General features: G+C 38.5%; 1 protein-coding gene across 1 annotated transcript; it reads left to right on the top strand.

Annotated features, from left to right (window-relative positions):
* On the top strand, positions 1–23,951 carry LOC132152282 (uncharacterized). The gene is made up of 10 exons (XM_059561084.1): positions 1–227; positions 448–603; positions 724–826; positions 1,513–1,752; positions 1,858–2,018; positions 20,492–20,595; positions 21,961–22,020; positions 23,285–23,560; positions 23,669–23,830; positions 23,947–23,951. The coding sequence occupies exons 1-10, from the start codon at positions 82–84 to the stop codon at positions 23,949–23,951; spliced, it is 1,413 nt and encodes a 470-aa protein (XP_059417067.1). The 5' UTR covers positions 1–81.
* The last annotated feature ends 1,616 nt before the right edge of the window (positions 23,952–25,567 follow it).

The following is a 25,567-nucleotide window of genomic DNA, read 5'->3' as shown; positions in this document are numbered from 1 at the left end:
TTTTTTTTTTAATTCAAATTTAGTATTTAACATTAAAACTCTTGAAAGTTAGTAAGCCACGAGAAGGTTTACCGCTTTCGTATGGCTCATGTCATGGAGGATGAGGGGATCTGGTCCGATAGAGATCTTACAGAAGCATTATTTGGTGACACTGATCGCCCCGGGCTGGATGAACACACCTCTAAAACAAATGTAGAGGACTGTGAAGCGTCTGGTGGACTTTACTGGTATGTTATAAAATGAATGATGATAAAATGAATGATAAATGTTACATTTGTTCGTTATTCCTATGTTCTAACTTGGCCTGGTATCATAACTGTTCCTATCCTGTTGTTTTACTTCCTTTTAACCGCCTATCTCACAGTAAGGATCAAGACTTGTAATGCATCTTTTAAAAAAGGGTTTAAATAGTGTGTTGAATTTCATCTTGATTTCTCTTTTTGTTAGCACAATTGAAGGGTTGACTAAAGCTCTTGGATCAGTTGCAAGCTTGCAATTATGGAACTTAATGGGCTTTTCTCTGCCTGTGCCATCCCTCTTCACTTGGGAGAGCTCCAGTCTGAAATCTTCTGACATGCACTGTGAGGAGAGTGAGGTGAAAAGGTAATGTTTATGATTCACAAAAAGACATTTCAGGCACCCAGTGTTAACTATTTATTAATGTTCATCAGCCTTTGCACAGAAAATGAAGCAGTTTCTTTTCAACCATTTTCCTTGTTTTAGGGAAGATGCAATGGAAGTCAGTTCTCCGCAAGAAACGTATGTTGCCCAGTTTGAATCGGAGTACATCAACCATTGTAAGTTTACAGATGAATCTTATCAAACGGTCAACCAGATACTGTAGTCTGGTCACATTTCATCCCTCGAAGACTGGGGGGAAAAAAAAGATGCCTTTTAAGGGCTGCTGTGTAATATTTGTATTGTTTTCTAAGGCCTCTAAATTATTAATATAATCCAAACTTTGCAACAAAAAAAAAGAACACCATCTATTATGTGCTGCTTCTATTTATTTTTTCATTAAATTTATTTTTAGTATAATTCCAAAAACCCACCACCTCAGGTCTTGGAACACATCTTTTTGCTGTAAGAGCTTTAAAGATTTTTTTTATAAAGTAAACGCACACAAAAAAATATATAAAATGTGTGTGTTCGTGATCTTTTAAGATGAAGACTTACTGGACTGAAGCAGCTTGGGTTTACTTGATTAGTAGTTCTAGTAGCAATGTGTTTTTTTTTTTGCTTTTTTATTAAATGTATGTATGACATATGCTTTTAAGGAATGTTAAAATTTATCATTGTATTGCATTGGATTTTATGTTTTCCCCCCTACAATTAAAACCATAGTGCTTTTGATAACAAAACTAAGCATTAAAACTACTAGGACGTATTGTTGGGAGATGTATAAAAGTAGTCTGCTTTTTCTTTTTTTTTTTTCTCTCATTTACATTATTAATTTCATCTTCCATCAGCCGTAAAAGCCTGATATCTGAAATCTCAACTTTGATTTCCTAGCGGTCCCTTTATATCAGGAGTTCTATGAAGAATGATTTACACAGAGTACAGCACACTGGGTTGTCAGAATTTGTGTCCTCCATATGCATTTCTGTTCTGAAAACTCCCCCTGCGTCAAGCCCATCCTCTGTGTTGAGCCCTCCAGGACTACAGGCCAAGTCATACCCTCTATGGCAGGAGCTACCGCAAGTAAAGCGTCATCTGAACTCTCTGAGTGTGCATAAGATCCAGCTTCAAGAGGTGTGTGTATTGCAGAACACCAACAGGTCTTGCATGCAAATTATGACACTGGTCTGTCTACTGTTTTTCCACAATACTTATCCCTTGTTTTTGTTTTTGGTCAAGGCCATGTTTGAGCTGATTGTGTCCGAGGCCTCGTATCAGAAGAGTCTGATCGTAGCACTGAATGTGTTTCAGTGCTCCGCAGAACTCAAAGGGATCCTGCCCCGTGTGCAGCACCATGTTCTGTTCTCCAACCTAAAGGATGTCTGCAGAGTCAGTGAACGGTACACTGTAAAAAAAATTCTGTCGTTTTTACAAAAAAAAATTGGCAGCTGGGTTGCCAGAATAATTTTGTAAAAATTACAGGTCACTGTAAAAAAAATCCTGTAAAATGTACAGGGATTTACTGTAAGAAATACAGACTTTAAGTTTGTTTATACAAAAAAATCCTGTTGTTTTTACAAAAATAATTTGGCAGCTGTGGTTGCCAGAATAATTTTGTAAAAATTACAGGTCACTGTAAAAAAAATCCTGTAAAATGTACAGGGATTTACTGTAAGAAATACAGACTTTAAGTTTGTTTATACAAAAAAATCCTGTTGTTTTTACAAAAATAATTTGGCAGCTGTGGTTGCCAGAATAAATTTGTAAAAACAACTTTGTTTTAAACTGCATTTTAGTACAAAACTGCATAAAAACATCCATTTTCTGCATTGTCTTGTCTTCTTTATTAATATTAAAGCAGCACAACATACACATTTGTAATATGTACAGCTTAATTATCTCATTGGAACTGATAGAGGAAAGATGGAGGTAAAGAGATGGAAGGAAACAAAGACGAGAAAAAGAGTACAAATGAAAAATAGAGAAGGAGAGGGCAAGAAAGAATATTTGTTAAACAATGAATCTCTGCAAACTGACTTGCAGGACAATATCACTCTGCAAACTGACTTGCAGGACAATATCACTCTGCAAACTGACTTGCAGGACAATATCACTCTGCGAACTGACTTGCAGGACAATATCACTCTGCGAACTGACTTGCAGGACAATATCACTCTGCGAACTGACTTGCAGGACAATATCACTCTGCGAACTGACTTGCAGGACAATATCACAAAATATAAGAGCAATAAAACTAAGTTGCATACAAACTCACCTGAAAAAGTTATCTTCAGAACAGAGCATAGAAGCTGAAACAAACCTTATTAGGCTGTTTCGCGCTGATGGATTACACCCCAGCAGAATCGGAGCGGAGCTGCTCTCTGACAACATCTCCAGGACACTTCGCTCCATGTGACTAGTAAGACAATTCTCTAATAACTATAATGATGACTTTTGTTCCACCCGCTTAAATGATAAAAGTACTTGTGCTGTAAAAACTATTAAGACTGTGTCTGTTCCCCGAATAGTGAGGTCAAAATATAATGTAGGATCTAGAAAAAATCTTATCATTAAACCAGAAAAATGTAAAGTAAATGAACAAAAACAATTTTTAAAGTTTGGGCTCATAAATATTAGATCACTCACACCCAAAGCAGTTATTGTAAATGAAATGATCACAGAAAATAGTTTTGATGTACTCTGCTTGACTAAAACCTGGCTAAAACCAAATGATTATTTTGGTCTAAATGAGTCTACTCCACCAAACTACTGTTATAAGCATGAGCCCCATCAGACTGGTCGTGGAGGAGGTGTTGCAACAATATATAGTGATATTCTCAATGTTACCCAGAAAACAGGATACAGGTTTAACTCTTTTGAAATACTTCTGCTAAATGTTACACTGTCAGACATGCAAAAGAAATCTAATGTATCTCTTGCTCTGGCTACTGTGTATAGACCACCAGGGCCGTATACAGAATTCCTAAAAGAATTTGCAGATTTCCTCTCAGACCTTCTAGTTACAGTTGATAAGGCGCTAATCATGGGAGATTTTAATATTCACGTTGATAATGCAAATGATACATTAGGACTTGCGTTTACTGACCTAATAAACTCCTTTGGAGTCAAGCAAAATGTCACCGGGCCCACTCATCGTTTTAATCATACACTAGATTTAATTATATCGCATGGAATCGATCTTACTGCTATAGATATTGTACCCCAATGTGATGATATTACAGACCATTTCCTTGTATCGTGCATGCTGCGTATAACTGATATTAACTATATGTCTCAGCGTTACCGTCTGGGCAGAACTATTGTTCCAGCCACCAAAGACAGATTCGCAAATAACCTGCCTGATCTATCTCAACTGCTATTTGTACCCAAAAATACACATGAATTAGACGAAATTACTGACAACATGGGCACTATTTTCTCTAATACATTAGAAGCTGTTGCCCCCATCAAATTGAAAAAGGTTAGAGAAAAACGTACTGTGCCATGGTATAACAGTAATACTCAAATCTCTCAAGAAAGTAACTCGTAGTCTTGAACGCAAATGGAGAAAGACTAGAAAAAAAACTAGAAAAACTTGGAAGTTTTTAAAATTGCATGGAAAAACAGTATGTCCAGGTATAGACAGGCTCTAAAAACTGCTAGGGCAGAGCATATCCACAAACTCATTGAAAATAACCAAAACAATCCAAGGTTTTTATTTAGCGCAGTGGCTAAATTAACAAATTACCAGACGCCACCTGATTCAAATATTCCACCAACGTTAAATAGTAATGACTTTATGAATTTCTTCACTGATAAAATAGATAACATTAGAAATACAATAGCGAATGTAGATTCTACAGCGTCTAACACTTCAGTTTCATCCATCGCACCCAAAGATAAACTGCAGTGCTTTACAAATATAGGACAGGAAGAGCTAAATAAACTTATCACTGTATCTAAACCAACATGTTTATTAGATCCTGTACCCACTAAATTACTAAAAGAGCTGTTACCTGTAGCCGAAGAACCGCTTCTCAATATCATTAACTCGTCGTTATCTTTAGGTCACGTTCCAAAACCATTCAAGCTGGCGGTTATCAAGCCTCTTATTAAGAAACCAAAACTAGATCCTAGTGTACTGGCAAATTATAGGCCTATTTCAAATCTTCCATTTATGTCTAAAATTTTAGAAAAAGTTGTGTCTGCTCAATTGAGCACCTTCCTGCATAAAAATGATCTGTATGAAGAATTTCAGTCAGGTTTTAGGCCCCACCATAGCACAGAAACTGCACTTGTTAAAATTACAAATGACCTGCTTCTTGCGTCAGATCAAGGCTGCATCTCATTTCTAGTCTTACTTGATCTTAGTGCTGCGTTCGACACCATAGATCATGACATACTCATAGATCGATTACAAAACTATACAGGTATTCAAGGGCAGGCTCTAAGATGGTTTAGATCCTACCTGTCCGATCGCTACCATTTTGTTTACTTAAATGGGGTGTCATCTCATTTATCATCAGTAAAATATGGAGTGCCACAAGGATCCGTCCTAGGTCCCCTTCTATTTTCAATATACATGTTGCCCCTTGGTAATATTATTAGAAAATACAGAATTAGCTTCCACTGTTATGCTGATGATACTCAGCTATATATCTCAACGAGACCAGATGAAACTTCCCAATTATCTAAGCTAACAGAGTGTGTTAAAAATGTAAAAGATTGGATGACAAATAATTTTCTCCAATTAAATTCGGATAAGACAGAGATATTGATTTACATCCCGTGGTAACTAGGATTTACACAAGCTCCAGTCTGGATCCAGAACACCTGAGAAGAGATGATGCTGACCCTCAGAGGACCCGAGATGATGCTAACCTTGAATCAACAAACAGAACTAACAATTATTGCTACATGCGTGACTGCATCCTATAATTACTATTAATTAATAATATTGATAGTTCATCATCTAGCTGACTACGTCTTGTATTATTATTATTATTTTTATTTTTCTAAAATCCTGTCAAACGTGCACAAACTACTAGCTACTACTAAATATTGTAGAAACATAATTTTCTGTAAAGTTGCTTTGTAACGATTTGTATTGTAAAAAGCGCTATACAAATAAACTTGAATTGAATTGAATTATTCAGAGTAATGTCCAAACAAATGTCCATAGTTTCAGACATCGCACCACTCATGATCTGAAAGGTTCACATTGAGTGAAGTTTGTGTCTTCTACACAATGGTGCCCTTCTCTGGGTTGATCTTGAAGAACTGAGCATAGAAGCTAAAACAAAATTCAGGGTAAAGTCCAAACAAACGTCCATAGAGTTTCAGACATCGCGCCACTCATGATCTGAAAGTTCCTGAATTAAAGTAAGGACTCTTGGGTTCACATTGAGGCGTGAAGTTTGTGTCTTCTCCACTTTGGTGCCCTTCTCTGGGTTGATGGAGAAAAAACACCTTGAGAAAGAAGAAAAACAGGCAACTTCTTAATTATAAAATAGTTTTATTAACAGAAAAAAATAACTTAAATTTCTTTATTCAAGATATTTTAGGTATTAAAGGGTTAGTTCATCCAAAAATGCTGTCATTGATTACTCGCCCTTCATGTCGTTCCAAACCCGCAAGACTTTAGTTCTTTCTTAAGTCTTCTTAAGATCTTAAAATAAGATTTTTTTAATGCAATCTGAGATATCTGTCCCTACATTGACTGCTACGCAACTGAAACTTTGCTTTCAGTTAATTTAGTCTTATTCACAAATAAACATTCATCAGCTTACACATCAGTTGTGGTAAATAGAAGCTCAAGCATGTTCACTTGACATGTGAGAACCAGGCAGCCTGTTTGAGCTTTCTCAAGAACCAATGAGGTTTGTTCCTGTCCGTCAAGCAGGCCTGGTTGAGTTTGTTTGTGTTTGCTGACCAATGTTTATGTAAGGGATAATGTATAGAGAGGCGGTCGTTATAGCAAATAACAACCCCAAAGCGGAGGGGTCGATTGTCGAGTTCACGCGCGTGATCATAGGTAACTAAACCTATGCGCGTGAACTCGACAATCGATTACTATGGACTTCGACCGAAAACAGGATGTAAATACAGGTATGTGCGCTGGCTGAAATAACATTTTTATTAATGTGTTCACTCTGAAGGAATCACTCACATGGCTGGTGCACTTGTAATGACACATCAAGGATGTTAAGAGGCTAAAAGCAGGTTTAAAACTTGCCCCATTGAAGTCAACAGGGTGCAAATTGTAAAAAGAGGATAACATGGTGTAGCCAACACCGATTTGTCGTTGTTCTCTGTACTGACAGCACTCTAAATTTACAAAAAAATGAGCTTAATGTTAAAATTGACCGGAGTTCTCCTTTAATACACCCTAGGTTCATTTTGCGCCAGAGTTGTCCTTTAATTTTATGAAGCGACGAGAATACTTTTTGTAGGCAAACAAACAAAAATAACAATTTTATTCAATTTTTTTCTAGCCTGTGTCAGACTCTTGCACTGTTGACGTAACATAAACAGTGCAACGCTTCCAAGTCCTCCAATAAGGAACGAATCGCACGCATGCATCGTGGTGCTCACCTGAATAGCGTCGGCATTCTGGAAGCGTTGCACTGTTTATGTTACGTCAACAGCGTAAGAGTCTGAGTACCTTAATTTTTTTAAGTTCAATAAAGTGAAATTGTTGCATAAAGCCTATTCAAGAAGACATACCTCTGCAGAAACTCCAGGGTTGATGCCAGCTCTGATGGGTAATGGATGTTGAAGATATAATAGCTCCCAAACATCATGCACAGGGCGGAAATGAAGGAGGAGATGTTGTCCAGTATTATGTTTTGATCCACACACAGCATGAACCGTTTCGCTGAAAAACAGGATCGACCTAAAAAGAAAGTAAGAAAAAAAAAAATATTCAAAGATACTACAACATTACAGTAACAAAACTAAAAACTTCATTAAAAGGAACACTCCACCGTTTTTTCATATTAAACTATGTTATTCCCTCAACTAAGACGAGTTGATACATGCCTCCCTCGTCTCAGTACGTGCACTCAATCGCTCTAGTGCGCGGCGACACTTTGATAGCACTTAGCTTAGCCCAGTTCATTCATAAGGTTCCAAACAGAGATGAAGTTAGAAGCGACCAAACACCTCCACGTTTTCCCCATTTAACTACAGTTACACGAGTAGTTACACGACCAAGTATGGTAACAAAATAAAACGTGGCGCTTTTCTTGACTTGACGGGTAAAAAGGATAACTATAATGTATTGCGGAATAGCACTTGGGACTCGGGAGCACTTCGATATTACTGCGCCGAGTCGAAGTGCTCCCGAGTCCCAAGTGCTATTCCGCCATACATTATAGTTATCCTTTTTACCCGCTAAGAAAAGCGCCACGTTTTATTTTGTCACCATACTTGGTCGTGTAACTACTCGTGTAACTGTATTTAAATACACGGAAAAAAATTATTCATTGAATTTACTAAAAAAAAATGTATCGTGATTGGTTGCACACAATTGATTTTAGTACATTTAAACAAATGCATTAGGTTGAACTAGTTCAACTTAACGCATTTGTTTAAATGTAGATAAAATGAATTGAGTGCAACCGCTTACGATAATTTTTTTAATAAAATCAGCAATCATTTTTTTCAGTGTAGGGAAAACGTGGAGGTGTTTTGTCGGTTCTAACTTAATCTGTTTGGTCCCTAATGAATGAACTGGGCTAAGCTAAGTGCTATCAAATTGTCACCACGCGCCAGAGCGATTGAGTGCACGCACTGAGATGAGAGAGGCATGCATCAACTCGTCTTAAGCAAATAACAGTTTAAAGGGTTAGTTCACCCAAAAATGAAAATTCTGTCAGTAATTATTCTCCCTCATGTTGTTCCAACCGCGCAAGACCATCGTTCATCTTCGGAACACAAATTAAGATATTTTTGATGAAATCTGAGAGCTGTCCCACTCCTCCATAGGCTTCTAAGACATTATAACGTGCTGGCCCAGAAAAGTTAGTAAAGACATCGTTAATATAGTCTAAGTGACTCCAGTGGCTCAATCTTAAGTTTATCAAGTGACGAGAATATTTTTTGTGCGCGAAAACAAAAAAATAACAACTTTATTCCACTATTCATTTCCTTCTCTCTGGGCCTCGAGTTAGTTTACGTAGTGTTTTTGCGCAGCGCGTCTGTGTTACACGTCACCACGTAGGCTCACTATTGGCCGACGCTGGTCATGTGTAACACGCCTGGTGATATGTAACACAGACGCACTGCGCAAAAACACTATGTGAATCAACTCGAGGCCCAGAGAGAAGGAAATGAATAGTGGAATAAAGTCGTTATTTTTGTTTGTTTTTGCGCATAAAAAGTATTCTCGTCGCTTGATATACTTAAGATTGAGCCAATGTAGTCACTTGGACTATATTAACGATCTCTTTAATAACTTTTCTGGGCCAGCAAGTGTCGGTCACCTAGAAGCCTATGGAGAAGTGATCCAGCTCTCAGATTTAATTAAAAATATCTTAAGTTGTGTTCCGAAGATGAACGAAGTTCTTACGCGGTTGGAACAACATGAGGGTGAGTAATTACTGACAGAATTTTCATTTTTGGGTGAACTAACCCTTTAATATGAAAAAACTGTGGAGTGTTCCTTTAAGAATCTGACTACAAATACAGAAAAAAGAGAAAGGAAGAAAAATACAAGAGATTTTAAAAGAACAGGGAACTTACCACAAACAACAAGGGTGGGAGTCAAATGAACTTGGTCCATCTGTACTTCCTCTGCCAGGCAGGTGTCCTCCACATAACAGAGCATTGCGTCTTCCTTCTCGTTAAAGTAGGACAGCAAAAGCAGCAACATCTCTTTGACGTATTCAGAGCAACCACTCAGCTCACCCCTGATCACTTTCAAGTTTGTTACAGCCTGTAGGAACTTTTTGTTCCTGTTCACACCAACAGTATTGAGGTAGTTCAAGAGTCGTTTCCCCTTCAGATCCACATTCCGGGTGAAAGTTTCTAACATCCCAATTCCGGCAAGTTCTTTGAAATGGATTCCCATGCCAAGTTCACTGAATAGAAACGGCCACTCTTTCAGGAGGCATTTTATATCTCCGCCCTGGTTCACTTGTTTACGCTGTGTGTAGAAAGTCAATTTCATTAGACGTTTGACCTCCTCTAGATTTGTATCAGTTTGCTGGGAAATCATCTGCAGTGTTTCTTTCTTTTCTCTCTGGCTCTCTGGGGTCTCTTCAATGGGGAGGAATTTTAAATCCCAGTTAATACACCCATAAGTGTCCTGCATGGTTGCTCTTTGTTTTGGAGGGACTTTGTCTGTGTCAGACTCATCAGTGGGAGGCTTTCGTTTTCTCATTTTGGGGGTCGTAGAGCGCTTCGCATTTTCGATTCTATATTGCAGTTGCTTTACTAAAGAGTGGTACCCTGGCCCAATCACATCTCCCTCGATTACGTCTTGCAGAGATTTAGGATATTTCGCCACCATCTTTTTAGCAACTTCTGTAGAACTTTTTTTACTTGGGCAAGAATTTTTTCGCATCATCTCACAGACGACAATCCGAACCATCTCTCTTCTGATCCGTGGACTTGGACGTTTACCTCTCTCTAATAACTGTATCAGTTCCTCTGGTAACTTATCCCATGGTACCAGAAAGGTGTCCACCCAGTCTGGATTAGGGCTTTGGGAGTGGTCGGAAGAGATTAATTGTGAACTTCTGGATAGAGACTCTAAGTTTGTGGGAGGTCTAGGCGTGGCATCAACAGAAGAGCTGCTGCTTTCAGGGGTCTGGCCTGCACAGACAATTATTAACACAATGTGAAATTTGTTATTTCCAACCTTTCAGATGTTTTAGGACATCTAAGTGTTGGCACTGGTTGCATTCTCTAATGTAACATCACTTACATCTCAGCTTCCAAGCAACAATGACTTTTCGGGCTTGAATTGGCCTCAGCGCTGACAGCAAATCAGCTTCCTCAATAAATTTAAAATCCTCATATGACTCCACACCAAGAGATTGCAGTGTCTCTTCTAAAATGTCCTTTGTCACCTCTGGAAGGTCCGGCAAGACCTCAGTAATGGCGGTACGTAGAAACATTCTCTCAGAATCAGACATTTCTAGAATCAAGCAAAAAAAAAAAAAAAAAGGTATTTAGTGAAGTAACAACATGCATATAAGAGAAGCCACTTCTTTTGAATGTGTCTGAGCATTTTAACTTTATGTATTTAAAAGTAAAAAAAAATTGTTCCTTTCACATTTTTCAAATGTTATGTTTTGTTTTTACTATATTTTTTTTCCTAATCATAAATGAGCATTTTTTGTGTGGTTTCTCCACCACTGTGGCCAAGACTCTTTATTTCGACAACACACTGTGTTTCAGTGGAATGACTTGATGCCCGTTAAAAATTTATGATGGTAACGGATAAAAATCTACCAAATCGTTAATGTTAAGACATTGCAACCTGGTGTTCCGTTTTGTCACTGAGTACAGATGGTATTCAGAATGATAGTCAGCTTTATGTACTTCCATCACAAAATACACAGTGTCATCATTTTGAATTAAAATAATGAGAAGTTCTCCAAATTCAATGGCCTCATCATTTTTTGACACAAGAAAATTACCCTTTTTATATGATGTACCTTTGTACACGATGTCTGTGGATACACTAGTATTGATTTCTGAAAAGCTAAACTCTCTCACTGCATGTTTAATTGTGTCACTGTAAAGGTTGGGGTAAAAAGTGCAAGTCTTTGACCTGCAGAAGCTGACTGCACCCTGGCCCAGCTGAAAGATATGCCTGAAACATCTGATGTCTTTCGGATAAAGTTAGGCAGATGTTTTTAAAGTTTTTTAAATGCCTGGCACACCTCTTGAAGTAGCCGTGTTTGCTTTCAAAACGCATCGTCCATAATCTAATCAAGGGGCCAAATTTTAAAATTAGTGCTGGATAGTGCCGCAAGTAATGGTGTTTTGGTTTTAGTAAACTTTCAGGAAATAAAGACTTTCTTGATTCCAAATATTCTTGGATCAGAATGTCAAGATAGGCTACCTGTGCTGATGAAATTGTTTGTGCACAAATCATATCAACAATGTCTTTAAGTTGGAGAGTTAACTGCCACACATCATCTTCTGGATTTTGCACTTTGTCACCAATTAATACAGGAAGCAATCTTAAGAAATTCCAATTCTGAATGGCTTGCCCTGAAAGCTTGGGCACTTGAGAGTTGACAGCACATGGCTTTGTAAGAGCATCAGTTCCTTTGTACTTGAACTGCTTGATGCGCCGGTTCAAAATTGAATATGTGAACCATTGCTTCTTCTTGATGAAATACTTCAGGTACAATGCAACATCATAGGACAAGACACCCTCAAATAAGTCATGACCTAAACAAGGTGGGAGACCAGGCTGGCAAACATGAAAAGATTTCAAAGTATTGAAAACAGAGTTTCCCTTTATGCCTTTGTTGTCTTGAGCTTCTAGATCACGAACAATAGAATTGTAACGTTCGGGTGTGCGCTGTAAACCACAAACATTAGGGTCATCATTTTGAAACTCATGTCGCGTGACTTCACAGTACCTGCAAAAATATTGTGAACGACTGAAATTTTCGGTAAACCCACCAATGCTGTGTGAACCCAAATTATCACCGGCAATACAATACAAAGATCCTTTGACCGTTTCACCACCTACAGTTATTCCATTTTCCTCCAAATCTTTTAAATCCACCAACATCTCTGAGAAAACATTAGCAAATCCGAATTGTTTTAAATCATTCTCTACATATAATAACACAAGGGACATGTGATCAGTATTGTTCCGAACATGTGCAGGTAGATTAGCCACAGAAAGATAAACTGCAACAACTTTGTGCTTTTTCTTAGCAGAGCCGAGAGGATTTACAATTTCAAAAGCATCCTGGTAGAGAATTAGTTTCAGGCATTCTGGATTTTGCAATAAAGAACTGGTTAGACTTGAAGCTTTTACCATCACTTATGTCACTAAAATTATCCGGGTCTGTTTCATGAGACTGTTGTGACACTGAATTCTTCCAGAATTCTGATTCCAGTAAGTTACTTAATGTTTGCTTTACAGGTATGTAGTATGCAAACCTTTGTCTCATATTTTCATCATTTCCTAATGTTACTTTCTTAGGCTCTATGTAATGGAACATTTGTTTGAATGTCTGAGCTCTTGAATATGTTGTTCTCAGCGGACCCTGATGACAGAGGGAGAACAAATCTGAATCCTTTACACAATCGCAGACTTTACTGACAATATCATCTGTAAGACGCATGTCATTTTTTAAAAGTGACTGCAGTTTACTTAAAGTGTATTCTCTTCCTAACTCGTGTACATTTTGCATCTCTTCAACAATCGTTTGTATTGATGAAACTGGAAGGAGGAGCTGCCCTTGCAATTTTAGGTACAGTAAACATACATTCCTAAGAAAGGACTCCCTAAAATTCTGTGGCAATTCAATGTTGTCATCTGTTTCATCATTAAAGACCTGGGAAGCATCTTCACATGCAATGGCAGTAGATGACTGAGAAATAGTTTCCCTGTAAATGTCACTTATGCTATCAACAGAACATGATCTATGCTTCCTGGACATATGAGCAGTAAATGATGATTTCACAGTGAATGTATTTTTACATCCTGTTACTGGACATGCCACAGGTCGCCCCTCCACTATATGCTCTTTTAAGTGGCACGTAAGTTCTTTAACTGTGTGAAATTGTTGATCACACAGTGAAATGGCACACTTAAAATCTGCAACAAATGCCCCAGCAGTAACAGAGGTTTCAGACTCATTGTGAGCCCGATAAAAATGAGCTTTAAAAGCTGCATAAGTACAAAATGTCCGTTTGCAGTCAGCGTCAGCACATTTGAAGAGACAACGGGGCTCGTTCCTATGAACTCTACAATGCAGCACATAACCCCTCAATGTCTCTAGTGTTTTGCTGCAATAACGACAGTTAATCATTTTTTTAACAAACTAATAAAAATGGTTATTTTTAATCCTAATGTTACTTACTCAGCATGAAAGAAACTAAAACCCTGATTAAACCCCAAATCATCAGCATCATTGAATAAATAACCTCAGTCACAAACATATACTTGTATAGTTACTGTTTTTTTTTTTATATAAAAAACGAACTGTTTGTTCACTTACCAGTGCAAGAGATCGCAATTTTACATGTAAACTCCACTAGCTCACTGGAAGAATTGGCGGGCACTCCCACTCATGAAGTTCGTCAAAATGGCTGATCCTGTGATAATCAGAAATCTGCTTTGCTGCAGAAATGACAGTAAACATTAGTCGACTTGAAGCAAACTAACAAAATCGCTCTTTTTTTAAACTAGTTAACATTACTCAGCATGAAAGAAAAAAAAACTGAAAAAGTTTTGAAAAAAAGTTGAAAAAACCCCACAGCTTAACGTTAACAGCCTAATTAACCAAAGTTCGTCTGCATCATTATGATGGCATAGCCTCAGTCAAAACATACACTTGTACAGTTACAGTTTTTTTAAATAAAACAAACTGTTTGTTCACTTACCAGTGCAAGAGATCGGAATTGTGTGTCATGCACAAATCCACTAACAGTTAATGTTAGCTGAGCTCACTGGCAGAAATGGCGGGTGCCACAATGACTTGTGAAGTTCGTCAAAATGGCTGATCCCGTGATAATCAGCAATCTGCTTTGTTGCAGAAACGACAGGAAACGCTCTTTTTATCTCAGTTAACGTTACTCCGCATGAAAGATAAAAACTGACAGAGTTGAGCTGATAATAAAACCCAGTCTAACGTTACAGCCTTTATCAACCAATCGTTAAGGATGGCTGAAGCGAAACAGTCGTTCCGAAGCTTTGCGAGATCCCGAAGCGCAGATGTGTCGAAACACTGATCCGAAGCGTGATTCGAAACACCCATGTCACGTGACTATGACCAAACGAAGCCTCGAAGTGTTTCACTAATTGTTTCATCAGGTGTGGTCCGCCGAATCAGCGTTTGATTGGAACGGTCGGGAACAGACCACACAATCGCACATCTGTATAAAAGTGAAATAAACGCATTTTGACCTCGTGGGTTTTTGTGAGAGGAGTTTGACTTTGAGATAACGGATTTTTGGTGATATAGTGACATAGTGCGATTTGATTAGTTATAGGCAATTTAGACTTACATTTAAATTTACACAACACATTGACTGAGAGGCTAGAGACAGACAGAGTATACATATAATGACACATTAATAGATACATAGATATAAATATATATAGACAGCTAGATTAATAGATAGATACATATATAGATGGATTACAGATACATATATAAATACATATATTATAGATAGATACATATATAGATAGATTATAGATACATATATAAATACATATATTATAGATAGATACATATATAGATACATAGATTATAGATACATATCTAGATACATAGATCGATTCATATATAGATAGATAGATTTGGATAGATAGATAAAATGGAAGCTCCCCAGAAGAGATGCCGTACATCTGTGGTGTGGGAGCATTTCCATTTAGAAACCCCAAATAAAGTGAGATGTGTGTATTGTGATCGGCAGCTAGCCTACTGCAACAATACATCATCCATGATGCGCCATTTGAGGAACACTCATCCTGCCATTTTGCAGGGTGCAGAGGATGGCATTCCCCCTGTACCTAGGCCTGCTACTGACACTGCTGGGCCATCTAAGCAAGGTATGCATTGTTTGGGATATAATTATAATTGAAATATAATTACAACCTTTTGGGACACTGTTTATAAAGTTTATAAGTTATATAAAGCACTGATTATAAACACTGGAAGGTTTCCAAATAATGAACCAGTAGGCTATACTTTTAATAGATGTGCACTAATTGAAGCTGTATTTTTCCAATGTATTTGTCTGAAAGTATGTTTTGTCTTCTCTTTTAAAAGTCAGACAGAGGGAATTGGATGAGGCTCTTATAAACATGGTGGTGAAGGATCTGCAGCCCTTCACCATCGTGGACGATGAGGGATTCAGGGCATTTGTGAACAAGCTTGATCCAAGCTATGTCCTCCCATCCCGGAAGGTGCTTAAAATAATGGTCAGCGAAAAGTACAACAAAGCCAAGGAGAAGACAATGGAGGACCTACAAAAGGCCGAATTTGTTAGCCTTACAGCTGACATGTGGTCCTCCATTAATATGGATGGATATCTTGGTGTGACTTGCCATTACATAACACCAGAGGCAAAAATGGCAACTGTTGTACTGGGTGTAAGGAGGTTTTACCAAACCCACACAGCCCAGCATCTCATGGAGGCTAAAGCCTTGCTAATGGCTGAGTGGGGAATAACCTCCAAAGTTCAGTGCATGGTGACTGACAATGCATCTAACATGATCCTAAGTGCCCAGCTACTCCACCTTCGCCATGTCCCATGTTTTGCTCATACTTTAAATTTGATTGTGAAAAAGGCACTAGATCAAACCCCAGTCATCAATGAAATACGCCAGAAGGCCAGAAAGATAGTGGGGTTGTTCAGATCCAGCTGCAAAGCAAAGGACAAGCTTGTGGAGATGCAGAGCTTGATGGGAAGACCAACTCTGAAACTGATACAGGAGGTTGACACGAGATGGAACAGCACATTTGACATGCTACAGCGCTTGTATGACCAACGTGAACCAGTGGCTGCTGCACTTTCCAACTTAAACAATGATACTGCTCCCCTGACAAGTATTGATTATGACATTATTGAACAATCATTGTCAATACTGCAACCATTCAAACTCGCAACAACAGAGATGTCAGAGGAAAAGAGAGTGTCTGCTTCAAAGCTTATACCACTGTACAGGATGTTGCAGCACAAGCTTGCACAGAAAAAAGGAAATGCAACGCAGGAATCAACTGTTCAATTAGGTAGGCCACAATGACCATACTACCCATGTGATTGGCCATAACTGTCATATTATTGTCATTATTATAAATATGTGTTTCTCCTGTTTTGGCTCATAGGCTCACATCTGCAAGAAGGTCTGCACTCCAGATGTGGAGGTTATGAGAGTTTTAGAGCCTTGGCACTGGCTACACTGCTGGACCCAAGGTTCAAAAATGTGGCATTTGGAAATGCTGCCAAAGCCCAGGAAGCTGAAAAGCATATCACACTGGAGTGTGCTTCACTGATGCGTTCAAACACAAATCCTGGTGAGCAGTTTCAGTCTGTGTTATGTTATGTAATCTGAATCATGTAATATAATATATCCTTCATATATGCCGTCAGTTTAGGATTTGTTACTAATTGCTGTTTTCATTTTTATTCAGACCCAGAAATGTCAACATCACACCCATCATCATCATCATCACCATCAACATCAACATCAACACCAGTAGAAACACAGGACAGTTTATGGGAACTTTTTGATACTCGCATCCATCAAACCAAGATGATACACAATGCTACAGCTGATGCCACAGTGGAAGTGAAAAAATACATCAACGATGCGTATTTGCCCAGAACTCATGATCCACTAACTTACTGGAAAGAGAGAGCAGTAATCTTTCCTCATTTGTATGTCCTTGCAAAAAAATATATTTGTACGCCAGCAACAAGTGTCCCTTGTGAGAAGATTTTTTCAAAGGATGGAGAAATTATCTGTAAAAAAAAGTAGGCTAAGTCCTTCCACAGCAGATAAATTAATATTTTTGAATAAAAATCTCTAAAAAAAGTGAGACATTGTGGCTTGATTTCTTTTATTAATATTCATTTTTCATGACCAAAATAACATTATGCACAGTGAGGAGCCTATAGGTTACAAGCTTCACATATTAGAACATTATAATAATAAAAAAACAACACATTTTTTTAATGGCTCGTCAAGGTTGTTTCAGATCAACACCTGCAAGTGACCACTAGGTGTCACCGTTGAGACGGGTGTCGGATTGATTCGAAGCCTCGAAACAATATGGCACATTTGGTTCAACTGTTTCATTGGTTCACGAGGCCTCGATTTTGCCATCACTACCAATCGTCCGCATCATTATGATGGCAAAATAGCCTCAGTCAAAACATATAACTTGCTTGTACAGCTACTGTTATTTTTAATAAAACGAACTGTTTGTTCACTTACCAGTGCCAGATATCGCAATTTTACATGTCATGCACAAATCACAAATGGCGGGCGCTCTCACTTGTGAAGTTCATCAAAATGGCTGACCCCGTGATAATCAGCAATCTGCTTTGCTGCAGAAACAGGAAACGTTAACGTTAGTCGTTCGAGCAAACTAACAAAATCGCTCTTTTTATCTCAGTTAACGTTACGCAGCATGAAAGAAAAATACTGACAGAGTTGAGCTGATAATAAAACCCACATTAACAGCTTCGTCAGCATCATTATTATGATGGGAAAATAGATATCAACATATACTTGTAGGCTACAGTTCACGTTACTGTTTTTGAAGAAAACGAACTGTTTGTTCACTTACTGCAAGAGCTCGCAATATTACATGATGTCACGCAAAAACTCCACTAACTCACTGGCAGTGGCAGAATTGGCGCGCGCTCACACTTATGAAGTTCGTCAAAACGGCTGATCACGTGATATTCAGAAATCTGCTTTGCTGCAGAAACTACAGTTGGTCGTTTTAGAGGAAACTAACAAAATCGCTTTTTTTATCCTAGTTAACGTTTCTCAGCATGAAAGAAAAAAAACTGAAAGAGTTGTGCGTTGAACATGAAACCCAGTCCACGCAAAATAGCCTCAGTCATAACATATAATTGTCTTACAAGTAATGTATTTCAAGTTTGTAGAAAACAAACCGTTCACTTACCAGATTTGATATGTCATGCAAAACTCCACGCACTTGCTGGCAGAATTGGTGTGCGCACACTCTCGTCGTGAAGTTCATCAAAACAGCTGATCCGTGATCCCGCGATAATCTGAAATCTACTGCTCGACATTCAAACGCAGATGTTCATGTAACGTTACATGGGAATGTAAATTTTACATCGACAAAATATAAATATGAATAAATTATATTATTCTGTAAATGAAAAAAAAGAAAGAAATTATTTTATTTGATCATTTACAATTTAATTAATTGTTCAAAATAACAAGTGAACGGTTTGGCTATTGTATAATGTCCCCTTAACTGTTGACAGATAGCCTACAATGTGCAATTCCTACCAGTTTATATTTAGCTAGTCATTTTACAGTGCTGTTGGACCTAAAAGACCCATTGCCTGTTTTTAAATATGAATTTTAAAATTCATATTAACACAGTTTGAACATTGAACATATTTTGTCTGTAAAATACAGGGACGTGCGGTCAGGGTAGGCAGTGCCTCACCAAAGGAAATGTTGACATTACATTTATTAATTCCAAGAGCTTTATTAATTCACCACATGATTAATTGCATTAATTTTATTCCAAATATTATTTTTTGTAACAAAAATTTTCAGGAATACACATAATATACTCATTTTGCCATTGTTTGCTCCTAAAAACCGTTGTTTCATGCAGGAAATTCAAAAGCCATGGCCATTGAAGCAGAGGTGAGCGGTGCCTCTTTGGTCCATAGAACGTAGTTTATGTAGGTTTGCGCATGCGCAGTCAGTTCTCATGCTGTCTTGAATTATCAACATTGAGGCAGAGACCGAGCTTGCTTCATGTCACGTGATCTACTCGCTCTCACTCAATCCGCGCGCTTCCCGAATACTAGCATCTAGTATACTTGCGTGTCGGTGTGTGCGCCTAGCAGTTTGTAGGAGCGAATAAGCTGTTTTTGTACTTTAAAGCTGTACTGCTGACGCAATGTTTTCTGACTGTAGCCTGGTGCGCCGTCACCAGACCAAAAGTGTGTGTGTGTGTGTGTGTGTGTGTGTGCGCGCCGTGGCTGTCTGTGCGCGTTTGCGCATTTTGATGGAGTGACTAGGCTGCCGCGCCGCCTCCTTCTCTGTGTCCCTCACAAAACATTTGTTTGTTGTATAAGTCATAAGATAGATGTGTCTATTAATTTGATTATTATATTTGATTGTGCATTAGCCTCACATGACTGACTTTGCTGAATGCAGGCAGCGATCTGATGATGCCTGATATGAACTTGGGTTGCTAAATTAACTGAATGAATATATGAACATATATTCCACACATTGATAGGTCACAGCCTACCCATGACAAAATTTCACCGCACGTTACTGGTTACTCGGTAACAATAGTTCTTTAAATGATATGTGTCTTTAAATCACCAGCCACTCATTCACCCGTGTTTTATTTCTTTCACACTTGTCCCTTTATGCAAGGGCTTATCTTTCACTCTCTCGCTCTCTGGGCCACCAGAGTACTGCGTCCGTTCCTACCAGTTCACACTTAAGTGAAGGTCCAGAGAAGGTGCGCAGCACTCTAACCTCCCAAACACGAGTTATATTTTCATGCAATCACACATACACATACATCAGACCAATCCTAGTATTTAAAACTGTTAACCACGCCGGGATTTTTCACAAAGGGGTCTTGAATTTTACATACACTTATTTTTTAACTGTCAACCACGCCGGGATTTTTCACAACAGTTAAAATATGTAAAACCACGCCGGGTTATTCTCACCCTTAAACCTTGCCAGGATTTTCACAACAGTTAAAATACGTAAAACCACGCCGGGTTATTCTCACTCTTAAACCTTGCCAGGATTTTCACAACAGTTAAAATTTCTTAGTCCAATTCTGATTCTTTTTGTTTTAATTAAAATACTGATATTCACCTCTTCTTCAGTCTTTTAAATTTGGTAATTGCCAATATGCAGTACTTTTGTTAAAAAGGTGTCTGCTTACCTTTTTTTTTTTTTTTCCAGCTGGTTGACTGAAAAAGAGATGTCCTTCAGCGTTCAGTCTCGTGACGAATCCGGGTGCCCCCTCCAAATTGTTGGAAAGTCTGCCCCAGCAGAGTTTCCTCCCAGTTCGTTGATTCGTCAAATGATAAACTGGAGACTTGTATATGGTTAAGAAAATCTTTTAATAAAGAATCAGAATTGTCTTTTCTGAGCTCAGGATTACAGTCTACCAAAGACAGGCCCGGAGTGGGTAATCGGGAGGATCGGGAGATTTCCCGGTGGGCCGCTATACTTTTGGGCCGGCCGGCTGGCCGAGTAATTTTTTTTTTTTTTTTTGTCACGTTTGAGTCTATCTTCTCTTTTAATCACGCTCCGCGTCCGCATTCTAACACAGCAGCGCGCAGCCTCTGCATGGGTTGTACCATATGAGGGAGTTCTCCCCTCCCCTCCCATAGAGTTGGTTGGGTCCATAGCCCTCCAAATCGTTTTCTCAGGAAAGCTACCGCGGCACCGCCGGCGGCTACTGATAGCTGGGCCAGCCCGCTTCAGGGAGGAATGGATGGTAGGAAGAGACCAGGAGGGGCTGAAAAAGCCAGATTAAAAAAAAGAAAGGCATTGGAGGAGGATGCTGCCAAATGTGTTAAGCTTACCAATTTATTTTCAAGAGGACAAAGTCAAACACAAGTGGCAACAGGTAAAGAGAGATAATGTTAGGCCTATGATTAGCATTAGCAACGTAATTATTCTGCTAATACCATTGTCAACTTATTCACAAGCAAAATATAACATTTAATCTAAATATTAGCCTTTGTATCATCCAATACATGACGATTCATAGACTTGGCAAATATTATGCAATTTAATATTGATAACAACTCAAGCTTGAGCTGTGTAGCGTTATGCAGTAAAATTACTTTTTATTATTATTTTATTTTAATTATTAATTATTTTTTGTAGCATCTGAGCAGCAGATAAGCCAGTCCCCTGCTGAAAATGAGGAGGCCTTGATGACTACAGCTACAGGTAGAGAGTATACCAGAGTAAACAATATGAATTAAAGTTATACCTCAGGTGTTGTTCAAAACCCTATAACACCTTTTTTGTTCTTAGTCAAAAATGTCCTGGCTACAAAAAACTGTTTATAAATCACTTGTTTTGCTATATAATCTCCCAATATTGGATTCAATCTTTTTGTCAACTTGTTTTCTTTCACTTAGGACTGGTTTTATATTTCTATTTGCATCTGATTAATCATAGGCCTCATAGCATTTGCAACGCTGCAACATAATTATTCAGCTAATACCGTTGTAGCATTGTCAACCTATTCACAAGCAAAATATAAAATTTAATTAAAATATTTGCCTTTTTGTATCACCCAATACATGGCGATTCATAGACTTTGCAAATATTATGCACATTAACATATTGATAACAAAACTCAAGCTTGATCTGTGTATGCACTAAAATGATCTCTTAATTATTTTTTGTAGCATCTGAGCAGCAGATAAGCCAGTCCCCCGCTGAAAATGAGGAGGCCATAATGACTACAGGTACAGGTAGAGAGGATACCAGAGTAAACAATATGAATTAAAGTTATTTAACCCTCAGGTGTTGTTCTAAACCCTATAACACCTTTGGTGTTCCTGGTCAAAAATGTCTGGGCTACAAAAAAATAGCTTATAAATCACTTGTTATGCTATATAATCTACATATTGGATTCAATCTTTTTGTCAACTTGTTTTCTTTCAAATAGGCCTGGTTTTATATTTCTATTTGCATCTGATTAATAATAGGCCTCATTTATCTGAGAGTAGGTATCATGTTTTTTGAGTAAAAAAACATTATTTTTGAATAAATTTGGAAATATTAAATAAAATATGGAGAAAAAAAAAATGGCAATGACGGCCCCCATGAGATCTCATTTCAACAAATCCAGCCTACTGTCTAATCTGAGTCTGACACCCCTGGTATATGTCTTTCTGTCCTATTTGTTGTGTAAGAGATTCCAGAGGCACAGGCAGATGCAAGTGTAGATGAGGAAGCCAGTAATTTTGACACTGTCACTGTTTTCGGTTCAGATCGATACAACCCAAGATGTCACATCAAAGGACCAATGTGCTATCATTGTCAGATATGTCACAGATGTAGTTCATGAGCGGTTGGTTGCTGTGGGTAACTGTGAAAAATCCACTGGTAAATATCTGACACCGCTACTAAAGAACACATTGGACAAACTTGGCATTGATATGGGCATGTGTGTGGGCAACTCCACTGATGGAGCAGCAAATATGCAGGGACCGTATAAAGGGTTCTCTGCATTCCTGTCTGAACAGTCTCCAACACAAATTCATGTCTGGTGTTATGCCCATGTTTTAAATTTGGTACTGGCAGACACAACAGGTAGTGTCATAGAGAGTGCATCTCTCTTCTCACTTCTAAATGATGTGGCAGTTTTCCTCAGGGAGTCTTATAAACGCATGCAGACTTGGGAAGAGACAAGTGAGGACACACATCACAGGAGACTGAGCCCAATAGGGGAAACCAGGTGGTGGGCTAAGGATCAGGCTCTCACTAAGGTCTTTGGGTCTTTTGGTAATCCCCAGGATGCATTGTTTGTTGACCTGCTGCTGACCCTAGCCTCTGTTGAGAAGGATGGGAGTATGAAGTCAACAGTGAGGGTAAAAGCAAAGGGATTAATTGAAAATCTTCTGAAATATGAGATTATCCTTATTGCTCAAACTTTCCTTCGCATTTTCCAACATACATCCCCCCTCTCCAAGTACCTACAGACACACGGAGTGGATATTTTGTCAGCTCAGCGTCTGGTTGAGGGGACAAAGGATAACCTCAAAAAATATGTCAGGGACTTTGAGGGAGTGAAAGTGGCAGCTGCTAAGTTTGTGAGTTGGGCCAACGACAAGCTGGAAGAGATGGACAACTATGAACTACTTGTGCAGACTGCACTTCCAGAGAAGCGTGTCCGAAGAAAGAAAAGAATGCCAGGAGAGCTTTTAGATGATGAACCAGTAGCCTCATCTGATTCTGCCTTTGAGGTAAATGTCCATAATGTTATTCTGGACACTGTGGCAGGTAGCATAGATAGAAGGTTTTCAGCAAATGCAAAACTTGCCTCAGATTTTGCTTGTCTTGACCCCAAAAACTTTCCTGAAATAAAGAGAAATGGGCTCCCTAACTCAGCACTCCAGGAAATCAGCAAATGTCTGCTTAGGTTTGATGACAGAGCTACTGTTAGCACATTACAAACTGAGCTTTCTAGCCTGGCATACCAGTGGGACAGACGGAAACAGTCCTCTCTTGAAGGTTACACTGTCAGGACATGTAGTGAGGTGACACAGGAAGGTCAGGAGAATAGTGGCGGACTACCATATATGGAAGAACCAGAGATGGAACTTGAAAGCAGGACCTGTTCCTCCTGCAAAAACTGTGCCATTTGTGTCCATTTAATACTCTCACAGTATAACCTCCTCACAGATGCTTATCATGTGATTGGGTTAGCATATAAGTTTCTGTTGACTTTGTCCATCACGCAGGTTGCATGTGAGAGAAGCTTCTCAACTTTAAAGTTTGTGAAGAATAGGCTACGAAGCTCATTGAGTCAGGACAACTTGGAGGCTTTTATGTTGATGTGCACAGAGAAGGAAATCCACATGTCTATAAGCAATTACACAGTTATTGATAAAGTGGCTGAAACCAGTGCACTGCTTAGGCGGCTACTGATGCTGTAGATGCTGTTGGTGCTGTAAACAGTTAAATTTGCCTGTTTGTGGAAGAGTGTTTCAAATGCTTTTTTTTATTTCTTTCTTTCTGCTTTTGTTAATTTATCAACCTATCCTTGTGGAATAGTGGAATATTTTTTTGTTAACTTATCATCTTAGGTGAATTATTGTTTAACCTTTAAATTATTTGTTTGTTGAACCATAGTATTAATAAAAAGTAGTAAAAAATAGTAAGAGCTGAACTGTTGCTTCATTTATCCAATTTGGAAAAAGTGCTAATTTAGAATTCCACCATGGAAAAAGTGGGCCGGTCTTGGGCCTGAAACTCCCGGGCTGAAAAGTGGTCCCACTCCGGCCCTGAGCGATATCATTGACTTGATTGCAAATAAATGCACAGACACCATTTAACTGAACAGAGAGGACATCACTGAATTCAATGAACTGCCTTTCCTAGCGTTAATTCCACAAACGTTTTCCTAGTTAATGTTGTTTAGTTGCTTTGACACAATCTTTTTTTGTTGAATGCGCTATATAAATAAAGGTGACTTGACTTGACAGAGAAACCAAATTTATACTCATTTTGAGACTAGACAAATACAATCAGCAAGGCTGATAAACCCCATGTTTATTTAGTAGTTTCTGTAAATAGCTGTGGGGTAGCAGGCAGATGCATGTGCAAAAGAGAACTCATTCAGGTGTATGTGCACTTACTGAGAGGCTGCTCTTTTTTTTGTACAATTGAGGCTCTCAAGACTCTCTGTTCATGTGATACATAACGACTCTTTTCAGGGATACTTGTCAACACAAGTATTTTGACATTATTTTCTGTGCATGTGTCCCATAAAATGTAAAATTGACTCTATTTTGCGTTCACACTGTGAGGCACAGCAGAGTGCTTGTAGTGAGCACACAAAACCATGCAAGAGTTAACTGAGTTCATTCTTCTTTTGCTTAGTTTTTTTTATGTAGCTTTGCTGTTACATTTAACAAGGTATTTGTCCCTTCAAGCTGGAGAAGGAGCAAAAGAGAAATCAATTAGTTGTTGGTGGGCTGCCTGGTTCTCTGCTTGTCCATGTGAGGCTCTCTCTTAATGTGACATGTTCATGTTCTATTTTATTTTATAAATTTGGTTTCACTGTGACCTTTTTAACCTGTATTAGTGGGGGGGGGGGGAGTATAATTGCTGTGAAAATCACACTCCCCCCACCAAACCTGTCCTGTTGGAGCTACAGTCAAATGTTTTTGCACACACTTTAGGGCAAGATGTGACATCAGCATAAATTTGGTTTCACTGTGACCTTGTTAACCTGTATTGGGAGTGTACTGTGGAATGTATGTACTAATGCCACGTAGCTTTGAA

Source organism: Carassius carassius, chromosome 10, assembly GCF_963082965.1.
Source record: "Carassius carassius chromosome 10, fCarCar2.1, whole genome shotgun sequence".
Taxonomy (NCBI): Eukaryota; Metazoa; Chordata; class Actinopteri; order Cypriniformes; family Cyprinidae; genus Carassius; species Carassius carassius.
The sequence above is the reverse complement of the archived record's forward strand: the minus strand, read 5'-3'. Positions and strand labels throughout refer to the sequence as shown.

Excerpts from the sequence above, each read along its gene's own strand:
- LOC132152282 (XM_059561084.1), top strand. The coding sequence starts at position 82 with ATGGCTCATGTCATGGAGGATGAGGGGATCTGGTCCGATAGAGATCTT. Across the intron at positions 604-723 it reads GAGGAGAGTGAGGTGAAAAG|GGAAGATGCAATGGAAGTCA; the intron begins GTAATGTTTATG and ends TCCTTGTTTTAG. Across the intron at positions 1,753-1,857 it reads ATAAGATCCAGCTTCAAGAG|GCCATGTTTGAGCTGATTGT; the intron begins GTGTGTGTATTG and ends TTTTTGGTCAAG.